We start from the raw sequence: 15,022 nt of genomic DNA on the forward strand, positions 1-15,022 counted from the left end.
CACTCACTAGATCTGCAATATTTTGAAGCCTAGCAAGGATATAGAGCCAATGGAAAATCTCATTCAAAGGTGGCATCTGGTGAAGGTATACATCCAATTAATGGGCAATTACAGACCCTACAGCGAGACTATCAAATGTTGGCCTGCCTCAAAAGCACCTGGAGGAGTTATTAAAACATACTGCTGAGTCCCACTCCCAGAGTTTATGGTCCAGTAGGTCTGAGGTGAAGACTAAACCTGCATTTCTCTCAAGCTGTCAGCTGATGCTATAATGTTGGCTGGGGACCAAACTGGGAACCACTGCCCCAGAGCACCGATTGTCAACCGGTGCACTGCAAGCATTTTTAAAATGTGCGGTACCTGACTAGTTCGTCAGGGGCGCTGGCCTCTTTTCCCTTAGATTGTCAAATAAAAAATGACAAGAGCCAACGCAACCATAGCTGTCTGGTGTGATGAATCAAAATTATACCTGTTTTTGTCGAATTGGCAAAAAAATATCATATACTGTATGGGGTGCCACAGAATGTTAGTAAACAGTTGGTGTGCCATGAGATGAAAAAGTTTGAAAATCGCTGCCCTAGAGAAACATATGTGGCTGTGTTCAGATGCATATATAAGGAGATTATAAGTAGATTATTGTTAATAGTCAAAACCCAGAAAGAGCTGAAATGTCTACTAACAATAGAATGGAGAAACTATGATATTCTTGTAAAATGAAATACCTGATAGCAATAAAAATGACCACAGCCACATGTAACAAAAATGCACAAACTTCTCAAAATATTGAGGAAAAAAGAAAATACAAAGTATAACTTCATTTGTGTAAAGTTCAGAAAACCATATGTTTTTAGGGATGTAGGCATACGCAGTCACAGAATGTAAAAAGACAAGAAAATATCAGGAGGAAAACAGGATAATGGGTATGTTACGGGAGGCAGGGGCTGGGATAAGGAAAGGGTACACGGCAGTCTGAGGCACTGAAAATAAAGTCTATTTTTGATCTGGGCTTCAGATGTTTGCTTTTTAATTCTTGACAAAACCACACATTTGCCTTATACACTTTTTGGCATGCTTTTTATGTTTCAAAATAAGAAACTATTTTTTAAAATCTAATGAGCCCTGGCTGGGTGGCTCTGTTCGTGGGAGTGTCAAAAGGCTGCAAGTTCAATCCTTGGTCGGGGCACATGTGGGAGGCAACCAATCAATGTTTCTCTCACATCAACATTTCTCTCTCCTTCTCTCCCTTCCTCTCTTTCTAAAATCAACAAAAACCTATCCTCCAGTGAGGATTAAAAAAAAATCTAATGAAACATGTTTCATTCATATTGAAAAAAACAACTGAAGACTCTTTACCTGTAATCCATAGACCCAATCTAAAAATGACTTTTAGGAGGTCTGTAGATCCTTGACATTGTACACAAAATTATGTATCTGTATACATGCACAGGGCCAAATTTTTAGTTAGATTCTCAAAAGAGGGCTATACCCTCAGAAATGTTAACAACCATAGTCTGCACTGTACAACACTGTCAGATAACTTTATCATGAGGTCTTTTACCTCTGCACATTTAATGTTGATTTTATTTATACGACTGAAGCCATGGAAGTCCTTCAACAAAAAGTCTATATATTTGAAATCGTGGTCTTAAGAGATATTAAAAAGTTAGAGGAGTAAAAAAATGTGCAGATGTTGGAAAAAGTCAGCAGAAATAATTGTTGTGCAGCAAAAATACTTCTTGCTTCTTCGGTCTAAGTTTTCTGCTGAGCAATTTGTTTGCTCATCGATTGGCTCATCACGTTTCGTATTATGCAGAGACACAGCCTCGTTTCTGGATGTCTGGAGTCCATGTGCTGAAACCACTGCGTAACGCAGATTAAGTGGAATAAAGAATGAGCCAGAATGTAACTATGGAGACTTACAGGGGATGATGAAAGGAAAAAGAATACAAAATGATTAAAGGAAAGAAGATATAATTCAAAGTAGGAGAAGGGTTTCTTGGGTTCTTTCATCAAGATATATCCATCTTGCTGTTAGCAGGAATATTGTAACATTAAATAACATATATATGTTCTCAATCCTATAGATGAAAGTGTGGAAATTACTTTAGACCACACATCTGATGACTGTACATCTTTCACACCAGATGTTTCACATAAGATGTGTTCGCATTTCTGATCTTTCTAAATTTTACAACCGTCGGGATGTGAACAAAGTAGTCACATTGCATGCAATGTTTTTTTAGAGTTTCAGATGTCATCCTTTCTTATCATTTTTTACAAGTATAAAAAATTTTAAAACATGTTGAATAATCATATCTTTCACTGCATTTCTAAACCTATCACCAGAAGTTACCTCATTACCTATTCCTTGCCACAAGGAGCAGGAAGATACTTAAAAAAGATTTTATTTATTTTTAGAGAGAGGGGAAGGGAAGGAGAAAGAGAGGTAGAGAAACATCAATGTGTGGTTGCCTCTTGTACACCCCACAACTGGGGACCTGACCCTCAACCCAGGCATGTGCCCCAACTGGGAATCAAACCTGCGACCCTTCAGTTTGGAGGCCAGCAGTCAATCTACTGAGCCACACCAGCCAGGGTGGAGTAAAACACTTCATATTTAAATATTATTTTCAAAACCAGAGTTACCTTGGCATTTTTTCTTATTGTTTTTTTTTCAATAATTAGTGACTCATAAGAAAGAATAAATTTCAACAAACTGCCAGCTCTGTTGGTTTCCAAGGTATACTGTATGTTATGAACCTAAGGACACTAAAGAGGAGTGATTTGTGAGCCCCTCTTCAGAATGCATTCTGATCATACGTTCATCACATGTCGTTAGTCTCTTCATTTAGGCATCTCATAAGCATGTTTTGAAAAAAGAATTTGTTTCAATGTCCACTCTTGTAAAACAGCATGCATACAGAAATTCAGAACCATTTTGTTATGTAAGGAAGGGAAATACATCAGAGAAAAACTCACTGAAATAATGTTTCTAAAATTGCAGTGGGTGATTGGGTAGAATGGTTCTCACTGTGATTTAGAGAAAAAGACCAGGAACACTCTCAGAATCATTTTAAGAACATTATAAAAGGCCACTAATATTCCAGTTTCTCAACCAGCTGATTGAGCACAGGGTATTTTCAGAAGTCATGACATAATAAATTATATGTGACATAGACTTTATGAATACAAATATGAGATGGAATAAAGATGCTAATCTGCAAGCAAATCAACTTAATAATATGCCACCTGCCATTGCTTAGTTAGCATAAACTTATTTTGGGAGATATTCACACAAATGGGGAAGTTTAATAAAAGTTTTGCTGAATTAGCACCTCAATGTGATCCATTGCTTTCTGCCACACAGACCGCTTCTCCTCCACACTGTGTCCAGGAATGGATAAGATATTGTGAATGTAGTTAAAGACTTCTTCCTGAGGAGTACAAGACAATATAATTCATTCATTCATTCACTCATTTACTCACTCAAGCAATGTTTACTCACTACTTACTATCTGTACCAGTCTTGGTAAATATCTATTACTTGGATATGAAAAACCATGTGGAGATAGTTAACAGATAGAAAACTGACACTAAAGAGGAAGAGAAATTATGTAAACTTTAGGGTAGACTCTTAAAAGCTGCAAATTTATTCCAATTAATTTTGATCTCAATTTTATTAACCTAATGAGGGAACATCATACTTTTGTCTTTGGTGGTCCCTGTCCACATTCTCAATTTCATCTCAAGTAACTCTTGCCCTTGTCTATTATGTTCTACTGACACTGATCTTCATTTCATTTACATGATCTCTATTCAGTTCCTTGAACACATCAAAAATTTGCCCCTCAGTTCCTTGAACACATCAAAAATTTGCCCCACCTCAGGGCCTTTGCATATATGGTTCCCTAACCTAGAACACTTCTGTTGGCTCTTTGCTTGACTGGCTTCTGAAATTCCAGCATCAGTTTATATATCACCTCCTCTCAGATTCCTTCCCAGTATCCTCTGAAGTTGCACCCAGTGCCTCTTTTCTAGTGTTCACGCCAATTTGTAATTACTTATTTGGTTTTCTACTGTCAGTCTCCATCACTAAACTGTAAGTTTTACAATTGCAAGAACTGTCTCTGTTTTAATTCTCAATGTATACTTAGCTAATAGCAGGCACTCAATAAAAACTTACTGAATAAATGAAAACCTACACCAGCAAACATATGTCCAAATATTTCTACTGAATAGTTACACCTACTGAATAGCTATTTATACTTCATTAGGTGGTTGGGAGGAAATGGTAAGAAAAAAGGGTAAGCAGTCTCTTAACTCACCTCTCTGAGTGGGTCACGTAAGTAGCAATCAATAATTTTGTCATATTGGTGTTCTCGTTCATACATAAACTCACAAATTTGATAGCTAGAACATGAAAAGAAAAAGTTCAGTGTACCAAACAGGCAAGTGATTATTAGCTTATTGTTTCAAGAAGTTTTCTAAGGCACAGAGGTTGGTATTAAGAAAAATATAGTGAACATTATTTCCACTGTCAAATGAAGTTTCAGTATCTAAGGTAAAGGTATCTGCCACTCTTCTTAATACAGGCTTAATATGCTGCTGAATACAATAAGAAACTTCAAAACTGGGTACAAAAATAAATGTTAAAGCAACATGTGCCACAAAATTGTTAATGTATTAGATACCAATAGAAAGTTCTTCTGTTCAGAATTAAATATGTCAAGTGAAATATTCAAAAGCCAGATAAACAGCAATGCTGACACGTTGTATTTTATTTGCTATGTAAAATTCTGCATTATTTATAACATATATAAATAACTGTCAAAATCTATAAAATACCATTGAAAAGTGTACATTAAAAAACTAAAATAATATAAGACTATTATATCATTTTATACTAAAACAAATGTACAAACACTTCAAATTTACTCACTGTTAATCTCTACAAATTTTACTAATTTTTAAACTGAAAAGGCACTAACTTTCACTTAGATTTTTTGTTATTTGCATAAATTTTCTTAATTAAAAAAATGGCATTGCATCAATAAACTGGACTTCAAGTTACAGAAATATAATTTAATAGTTGTATTCACTAATATGTGACTTTAACTTACAATTCTGCTTTTTCTGCCATACAGATGAGCCGACTCTCTTCAAATTGAACTATGCCTCCAGCCTGCAGCAATTCTAAAAGGACCTGAGTGTTTAAAATAAATGAACAAAAAAGCTTTGGAATCTACTTTTACTTACTAGCACTTTAAGAATCCATTCAGCCGCACAAACTATATTATTTTTATTTTGCCTTATCACTTGCTGATGTTTTGGCTTGGCTTTCACATATATAATAGGTTAGACTGCCATGATAATGTTGATCATATTGTATTTAAGTCTCATAAATAGATTAACTGCTCTATTTTTCAAACAAGGAAGGAATGCCACAGTGTTTCCAAATAAAGCCTTTTTAGAATACCTAATTGGACACAACCAAGTTTATAGACAACAAAATATTAGCAACAGAAAACACAGCCAGAACACAGATAATTGAACTTTTCGGAAGTCCGATAGCAACAAATTATGTTCAGCCTGACCGGTAAGAGGGGCGAAACCAGCAGCTAGCTGAGCGGGGTTGCACAGAAAAACTCAATCAGACGGACTCAGGCGCGCGGATCCCAGGTGTGGGGTTGTAAAGGGCTGACCCAGTGAGCGACCAGCAGATCCAGCGAGGGTGAAGGGCGGCAGGTTGACTGTGCTGGCGCATTCCTGCGCAGATAGACCAGCGAGGGATTGGGCAATGAGACGAGACCGAACAGGTCCCAGTGATGGGAGGCAGCAGAGACGGCCGCCATTTCCGGGCTCTGACCCTGCCCCCACATACAGTGTCACAACCCAGTGACCTGAGCAACCCTACCCTGGTGAACACTTAAGGCTTCACTCCTCATACTTAATGGGTGCGAACAGACCAAAAATGGCTCAAGAAGATCTCAAAGCCCCAGAGCCCATAAATCTAAGTGACAAAGAAATAGCAAAACTTTCAGATGCACAGTTCAAAACACTGGTGATCAGGATGCTCACAGAACTTGCTGATTTTAGTCACAAATTAGAAGAACATATGAAAGCTAAACTAATTGAAATGAATGGCAATGCACAGGAAACCAATAGTAATGGAAAGGAAACTGGGACTTAAATCAATGGAGTGGACCAGAAGGAGGATAAAAATGATCAACTAGAAAAGAATGAAGAAACAAGAATTCAAAAAAATGAGGAGAGACTTAGGAACCTCCAGGACATCTTTAAACGCTCCAACAACTGAATTATAGGGGTACCAAGAGGGGGAAAGGAACAGCCACCAGTGGAAAACTTATTTGAACAAATAATAAAGAAGAATTTCCCCAATTTGGCAAAGGCATAGATTTCCAAGAAATCCAGGAAGCTCAGAGAGTCCCAAAGAAGGTGGACCCAAGAAGGAACACACCAAGGCACATCTTAATTACATTAGCAAAGATTAAAATGAAAGAGAGAATCCTAGAAGCAGCAAGAGATAAGGGGACAGTCATCTACAAAGGAGTTCCCATCAGACTGTCAGCTGATTTCTCAAAAGAGACCTTCCAGGCAAGAAGGGGCTGGAAAGAAGTATTCCAAGTCATGAAATTCAAAGACCTACAACCAAGATTGCTCTATCCAGCAAAACTTTCATTTAGAATGGAAGGACAGATAAAGTGCTTCTCAGATAAGGTCAAATTCAAGGAGTTCATTGTCACCAAGCCCTTATTATATGAAATGTTAAAGGGACTTACCTAAGAAAAGAAAGATAAAAAATATGAACAGTGAAAGGACAGCAAATGCAGTTATTAATGACCACACCTAAAACAAAAGCAAGCTAAAAGGACAGCTAGATCAGGAGCAGAACCATAGAAATGAAGATCTCATGGAGGGTTAGCAACAGGGGAGTAGGAGGAGAAGGGGGGAGAAGGTACAGAAAATAAGTAGCATAGATGGTAGGTAGAAAATAGATAGGGGGAGGGCAAGAATAGTAGGGGAAATATAGAATCCAAAGAACTTGAGACTTGTGGTCATAAACTAAAGGGGAGGAATGGTAGGGGTGGGGGGTACAGGGTGGAGGGGAATGAAGGGGGGAATAGAACAACTATAATGGCATAATCGATAAAATAAAAAATTTAAAAAAGAATATCTAATTGATCCTCCACTCAGCTAAAAATGTCCATATATATTCTTTCAAGAGTGAATTTTTGTCTAGAGCGTTTATATCTTATAGTTCTTGTAGTTCTTTATGTCTTATGGTCAACAGGTAGTATCCATGTTTACATGTGATTTTTTCTAATGAAACGTTGGTGTTTTTCAAAGTAGCGTTATTTACAAGAGCCAAAGAGTGGAAACAACCAAAATGTCCATAAATGTTTGAATGGATAAACAAAATGTGGTATATACATATAATGGAATATTATTCAGCCCTAAGAAGGAATGAAATTTTGACACAGGGTACAATATACAAAAACCTTAAAAATATTACCTTAAGTGAAATGAGCCAGTCACACACACACACACAAATACTGTATGATTCAACTCATATGAAGTGCCTAAAGTAGTCAGTTCACAGAGATGGAAAGTGGAATGTGGTTGCCAGGGCGTGGGGAGGGGTCATGGGGAGTTTCAAGGGATGCAGGCTTTCAGTTTGGGAAGATAAAGTACTGGAGATGGATGGTGGCAATGTTTGCATACCAATGGTAACACACTTAATGCCAATTAACTGTACACTTAAAGTTGTTATAATAACAGTTTATGGCCTATATGTCTTACCACAATAAGAAAACAAACACTGTGGTCTGCATAAATAATTTTACCATGCTAAGTAGCTGAACAAAAAAGTGACTAGGATGTTGCGAGAGATTCATCAGTATTTGTAAATAAACCTCAAAATACCACGAAATCATCCCATAGTCATTAGGGCAAAATGAGAATGCTCTCTATTACTTAAGTTCAAGAGCCAGAGTAACATGAGCCTTCTCAGAACTCTCATTTAACAAAGCATTTTCCTAACACAGGAAATTGATTACTTTCAAGTTAAAAAAACAGGTAGACAAGAAATAAAACCTATCCAAACTTGACATTTCAGAACCCTAACTTAATCCATTTTTAATATTATAGTGTACAATTATGTAGAATTGTGGAGTCAACTCCATCTGCTGGAAGCCTCAATCTGGAATAACATGATAGAAATGCCATTGCTGGAGCCAGCCCACTAGAACTGAGTGTTAAATTTTCAGGGATTTTGCAAGTCAGTTGTTAAAAACAGATGCTGTTAAAAATTAAATGATATAAATTTAATATTAGATAAATTAAAAACTCACCACTTACTAATTATTGTACTATGTATGCTCGTGGGATTCACTGCTGTAGCTCAGTCTGCAGGGGAACAGTGCATAGGGTGCTGCCCTAGAGAGCAGCCTATGAGACATGCCGAGAGATGTGTTGGTAGGCTGCATACTGACAGTACTGACACCACGGCAAATTCTGCAGATCAGGGCTTTTCACATTTTTAAAGGGTTGTAAAACAAACAAAGAATATGTGACAGAGACCATAAGCGGCACACAAAGCCTAAGTTCTTCATTCTTTGGTTCTTTACAGAAAGAGTGTGCCAATCCTTGGTTATGAAAGTGATGGAGATAATTAAACTTAAAAGTGCTCATGCCATAGTCACTGCATTGTGAATATCACAAAAAAGTAAGGAATCTTTCTAGTATTCAAAAACTGCTGTCTGATGCAGCAAAGGAGTCACTTCACTGGTGAATGGGTGAAGTTCTGGCATGCTCTCATGGTTGCACTCTCATCTTACTGATTTACGTTAATGGAAATATCAACCAACATTCATATTAAAACTACACCTGATGAGCCAAGTTGTTAACTTTTATCAGCATTCCACTGAAAAACACTAAAAAATGTTGCATAAACATTTTTTGATATATAACAAGTTGTACAAGAAAAACAGTGCTGGATTAGAAGGGAAAAAACTGGGCTCTAACTTTAGCTGTGACCTTGAGCAGTTTTCCATCCTTTTAAAATGAATAGAGAAGAAGTCAGATAATCTCAAAGGGGACTCCCAGAAATGGAACATTACTATACGATGATGACTTTTCAAGGTCTGGCTTTTACATTTAGATTTTGTTTTTATTTCTGTTCAATTTAGTCATTTATATAAAAAGATTTTATCATTTTTTACAGCAACATCATACATAACATGGTCCACTTTTCCTGCCAGTAGAGAGAAACAGGGGCAAAATGAGGGGTACACATTACTATTTGTATTCAATATAATTTAACAGATAACCAAACTTTTAGCAGCTGTTTTCTTCCCTGACATGGCATTCAGCAGTCACCAGGCCACAGCTGTGCAGAGAAAGGGGTCACTCAGTATCCCCTGTCCTTTATCTGAGTCTCAACCTCCCAGCTGGGCACTATTACCATAGAAAATCTGCAAAGCTGTAACAAAGCACTTCACTTCTATAGCTTATCTCACAAAAGACTGGTGATCAATTTAAATGAGGTTGTCTTAGTGCTCACAATTATACTGGGTAAACTTTTAAAGAATCCTATTCTTACAAGGGACCCCCCCGAAAAGTGACATAAGTAGAAAGAAGTGGTAATCAACAGTTAGCATGTCACAGTGATTAGTGGGGAGGCAGATGGATTCCAGTCTCCAGAAATGGTTAGTCCTTATGCAGTGGGGCCAGAAGGCACTCCCAAACGCTAAGTGTCCTAACACTCAGTGCCCTGCAGTCTGTCTGGTTCAGGGCCATCCATAGCAGCTAGGAGTGCTATCAGATTAATGACACAGGTGGAAAGCAGGACACAACAGGTGGCAACTGTTGCTGTATATGGAGAAGGATGAAGCATTCTCTTTGACATAATGTGGAATGCAATACAGGTCCAGTCTGTCGAGGAACTTAGTGTGATATAAGCTCCTTACATATGTACTTCTAACAACCATCCACACTATTTTTGGGCTGCCACTATCTAGCTTGGTATTAAGGTTTGGCACAAGTCATTTTCCCCTTATGCCTCATGAGTTCTAGCACAGAAGGGTACTTTCTGGCTTACTCTGTCTTCTTTCCCACTATTTAGCACAAGGAGTTCTGGCAGTGCATACCTGCTGTCTTTCAGAATGTCGGGAATCGTCATCAGGACTACAGAGGAATTCGAGGACCTGGTTAAAGAAAAAGTATTTTTTTATTGAATACCAGCATGCACGCTATCATATTATCAATGAAAATAGCAGCTATCCTTTCTATCTCAACAGTTAATTCACACTTAGCCATAAAATAAATACGACAGGTGTATAGTATCTTCCCAGCCTAGTACATGGCACAGGAGGTTCAGGTATGCTACGGTTTCATGTGTACCTAACAAATATCCCCTTACTGTTTAGAAACATGGCTAGAAGGCAGCACCATCCTTACACTTTAATTTAAGATCCCCGATACCTTAAGGAATGCATGGACTTTGGAGTTCGGCCACTTAAACTTGAATTCTAACCTCAGCAACACTTAATAATAAAATTTATTGCTAATAATAACACTTATTAAGTATAACCTTGGATGAGTGACTTAACCTCTGCAGGCTTTACTTTACTTATCTGCAAAGTGGGTAACAACTACATGAATTTCAGAACTATTACAAGTATTGAGTTAATAAACACATATAAAACTTTGGCCCTGTCTGGTGTGGCTCAGTAGACTGAGCACCAGCCTGCAAATCAAAGGGTCACCAGTTGGATTCCCAGCCAGAGCACATGCCTGGGGTGTGGGCCAGGTCTCCAGTAGGGGGTGCACGAGAGGCAACCACACATTGATGTTTCTTTCTCGCTCTTTCTCACTCCCTCCACCTCTCTAAAAATAAATAAAAATAAAATCTTAAAAAACAAACAAAAAACTTCGGAACACAGCCTGGCACTAGCAATAAATACTAGTTATTATTAGCACTTATCTGCAGATTAAAAAAAAAACTATTTTCATTGCCACAGGTGGATCCATAGAAGCCATTTAAGTAATCTCTTGTCCAGATGATCAACATAATAGTTTTACTAGCAGTGAGGTGGGTGATTCTTAAATTGGAAAATTCTTGAGCAAAGAAATCTAGGCAATTTGGAGCATGAGAATAATTGAGAGAACAGAATCTCCATAAACTAATCTCCACAGACCATATTCCTCCGATACCAAGTTTCTAGGCAAAGTCATGCTACCCATACATATCATTAAAAAACAAACAAACAAACTGAATTAGATCTGAAAAGAAACCAGAACAGGCTTCTCTCTGCTAAGATACTTATCTAACTGGCTATTACATTTAGAAACCATGTAACCCAGTAAACTTTTCTATGAACAGTAATAAAATACAACAATTCTAGCTCTCACTGTTAAAGACACTCACCTGATCAAAGAGGGTTCTGTTGACAAACAAGGTATTGTCAGGCTTTGCAAGCTGCCGAGCAAGGAATGTAAAGAGACATCCTACTTGTGAGGGAGTGAAGTCTGAGTTCTCCACCATAACCTGATGAGTAAAAGAAACAATTTATTCAATATACCATTTGATTTGACACATAAAATATACAATTAAAGGGGTGGGGGAGCATCATTACTAAAGACTCATCCACAAATCAATAAAGTGGATGAATTCTCCTTGTCTATAAGCAGTTTCTGGAACAAATCGTTTTGTATAATGGGCTTTTTACAACCACACAGTTATCAAATCATTCCCCTGCTGTAAGTGAGCTCTCCTCTCCTAGATATGTACTATGTGTAAGATGCCATGGTACATGCCTTCAAGGGAGTTGTAAATGAGAAAGCAAGGTGAGACAGGTAAAAATCTTAAATAAAAGGTGTAATGTCATCAGCACTATTATAAAGAAACAAATGACTACAAAAGCACAGTGGGGGAAATTTGGCTCAAGTGGTTAGAGAGAGAATAGAAAATAAATAAGAAAAGTAGCTTTTAAGCTAAACTTTCAAGCCCATGTGTAACCTGTGATGGGAAAAATGACAGGGAGTGCAATACATACAGTCAGAGAGAACAGTGTGGGCAAAAGCAGGAACACAGTGAAATATGAGACTGTTTGGAGAAACTCTGTGTTCCATTAGAATGCAGCAGCATGCATGAGGAGGAAGGAGAAATTAGACTGAAAGAAAAGATGTGGCCTCAAATGTCATTCCAAAAAATCTAGAACTTACTCTGTAGAAAACTGGGGAGCTACTAAAGATGTTCAACAAGGACGTTCAATCACGATCAGTGCTGTGCTTAGGAAAACTATCCTGTCAGCAGTGTACAGGGTAAAGTAACAAAGGAAGAAATAGAAGGTTGACCAAATGCGTGCAACTGCAGGGGGCCGGGGAAAGACAAAGGGGGGTTGAACTAGGGCAGTGATAATGAAAAGGGAAGAAAGAAGAGGTGCAACAGACTCTGTAGAGAGGAGACAGTTCAGTATTCACATGGGTGGAAAGGTGTGGCTGAAGGAGAAATTAGAAAATGACAGATCCTGAGCCTGACAGGCAGGTAGGATAATGAAGCCATTAACAAAGAGCAGAGCGCAGCAGTTTGGGAAAGAATGAACTTCTGAATTAAGAAGGTCATGTACTGTTTTGGATTAGCTGAATTTATGAAGGCAATTCTACAACAAATTAAAGAACAGTCTACTGGAAAGTCCTAAGCCCCCTCCATCCATACTTGATTCGAAAATACAGTATAAGATTTTTCCTATTATGAGATATTCTCTTGGGGCCTAGTTCTAGCCTACCTTCTCTTACTTTGCTGGCAGTGTCTCTCTTTCTCCTACTCTTCCTGCCTTTGTCCAGCAATCACAGCTTGCTCAGGTGCACAACAAGTCATCACTAGAGTATTTTCAAGTTGCAATCCGTGTGTGTATCTAAATTTCGATTTCGAATACTGAAAGAGCTTCTCTAGCTTTAAAGTGCTCAGTCACCGCTCCCTTCAGTGTGCAGGTCCTTTCTGAGGATGCAACTGTTGGGGTTTATCTAGCGCTCCTCTGTTTCTGCTCCTCCTTTTGCTCTAAATGTGTGAATTGCTTCAATGATTTCACTCATATGTAGGATATAAAACTGAAAGCAACAAACAAACAACAAAAACAAACAAACAAAAACTCATAGACACAGACAACAATATGGTGGTGACCAGCGGGAAGGGAATGGGAGGAGTGGAGGGTAAAGGGGGTCAAATGTGATGGAAGATGATCTGACTTTGGGTGGTGGGTACACAACGCAATATGAGGATCATGTATCATAGAAATGTACACCTGAAACCTATTTTATTAACCAATGTCACTCTGATAAATTTAGTAAAAAGGAGAAAACACATCTGATCTCAGAAACCCCTTCTGAGAAAACCATTCCAATTCGCAACCAATTTCCTTGCCACACTTCAGCTACTGCTCACCTGAAATGGGGGACAAGTGTCATTCATTCTACAAACACTGGTTTCTCTCCATTTCCTCGCTATTATGTATTTCAGACACCATGCTTACAAAATGTTCTGGGCCATCTTGTACAAAGTCACAAATTAACACCTTTCCCCTCTCCATCTACAGCCATTCAGCACACATAATGAATGTTTTATGTTGGATGCTTATTCACCTGTTCTCTGACCCCTGAATATATTCCCACTTCCACTGGCTCCCTCAGAAGTACACTTTAATAAATTAGTGTCAATCTAACACAGGAAATGAGAAAATAACTTAGAAGTTCATTCTTCATTGACCCAAGGTAAAAGCTATCAAAGCAATATACAAGCGTAGCAATTCACCAACAGTAATAGTTTAAATACTTTACAGGACTTTATTCTTTTCATTTGGATCATTCTCCCAACTTAATGTAATCTAAATTTCGATTCCAATTCAATCAACTTTAAAACATTTTTTGAACATCTACTAAATTGCAGGCACTGTGCTAAACACGTCCCAGCCATGGTAAAGCAACACTAAAAAACAAAACAAAAACAAAAAAAAAAACCCAACGGATCAAAGAAGAAATCAAGGGAAAATCAAAAACTACCTTGAACAAATGAAAATGGAAACACAACATTACAAATCTATGGGGTGCAGCGCAGCAAAAGCAGTCCTAAGAGGAAAGTTCATAGCAATATAGCCTACCTCGAAACAAGAAAAATCTCAAATAAATAATCTAACAACGCCCCTAAAGAAACTAGAAAAAGAACAAAGCCCAAGGTTAGTAGAAGTAATGAAAAAATAAAGATAAGAGCAGATGAAATAGAGACTAAAAAATTAGACAAAATATTCAGTGAAACTAAGAGCTGGTTCTTTGAAAAAATAAACAGAGTCGATAAACCTTTTTAGCCAGACTCATCAAGAAAAAAAGAAAGGGCCCAAATAAATAAAATCAGAAATGAAAGAGAAGTTACAACACATACTACAAAAATACAAAGGATCATTAAAGACTAATAATCCTTTATATGACCAATGATATGCCAACAAATTGGACAACCTGGAAAAATGGATACATTTCTAGAAATATACAAACTTCCAAAACTAAATCATGATGAAATAGAAAATATGAATGCACTGATTACTAGCAATGAAATTGAATCAGTAATCCAAAACCTCCCAACAAACAAAAGTCCAAGACAGCTTCACAGATGAAATCTACCAAACATTTAAATAAGAATCAATACCTATTTTCTCAAATTATTCCCCCCAAATCAAGGATGAAGATATGCTTCCAAACTCATTTTACAAGGCCAGCATTACCCTAACACCAAAACCAGACAAGATATTACAAAAAAAATTGCAAGTCAATATCCCTAATAAACACAGATATAAAAACCCTAAAAAAAATAAGCAAACCAAATTCAACAATACATTATGATCATACACTAGGATCAAGGGAGATCTATTCCAGGGATGCAAGGATGATTCAACATCCACAAGTCAATCAATATCATACATCACATTAATAAAAAAGGATAAAAATAGCATCA

The 15,022-nt window shown here is 37.5% G+C and overlaps 1 protein-coding gene across 3 annotated transcripts in view; it reads right to left on the minus strand.

Annotated features, from left to right (window-relative positions):
* VPS8 (VPS8 subunit of CORVET complex) overlaps positions 1–15,022 on the minus strand; it is a 250,078-nt gene that overhangs the window by 118,540 nt on the left and 116,516 nt on the right. For all 3 annotated transcript variants that reach the window (XM_053657638.1, XM_053657637.1, XM_053657639.1), the window contains exons 28-32: positions 11,450–11,569; positions 10,170–10,226; positions 5,121–5,203; positions 4,326–4,410; positions 3,336–3,434 (exon numbers count right to left, since the gene is read on the minus strand). In XM_053657638.1, the coding sequence (XP_053513613.1) occupies positions 3,336–3,434; positions 4,326–4,410; positions 5,121–5,203; positions 10,170–10,226; positions 11,450–11,569 (444 nt within the window). The remainder of the gene's footprint in view (positions 1–3,335; positions 3,435–4,325; positions 4,411–5,120; positions 5,204–10,169; positions 10,227–11,449; positions 11,570–15,022) is intronic.

The sequence above is a fragment of the Artibeus jamaicensis genome, unplaced genomic scaffold (assembly GCF_021234435.1).
Source record: "Artibeus jamaicensis isolate MK-2021 breed Jamaican fruit bat unplaced genomic scaffold, CSHL_Jam_final scaffold_474, whole genome shotgun sequence".
Lineage (NCBI taxonomy): Eukaryota > Metazoa > Chordata > Mammalia > Chiroptera > Phyllostomidae > Artibeus > Artibeus jamaicensis.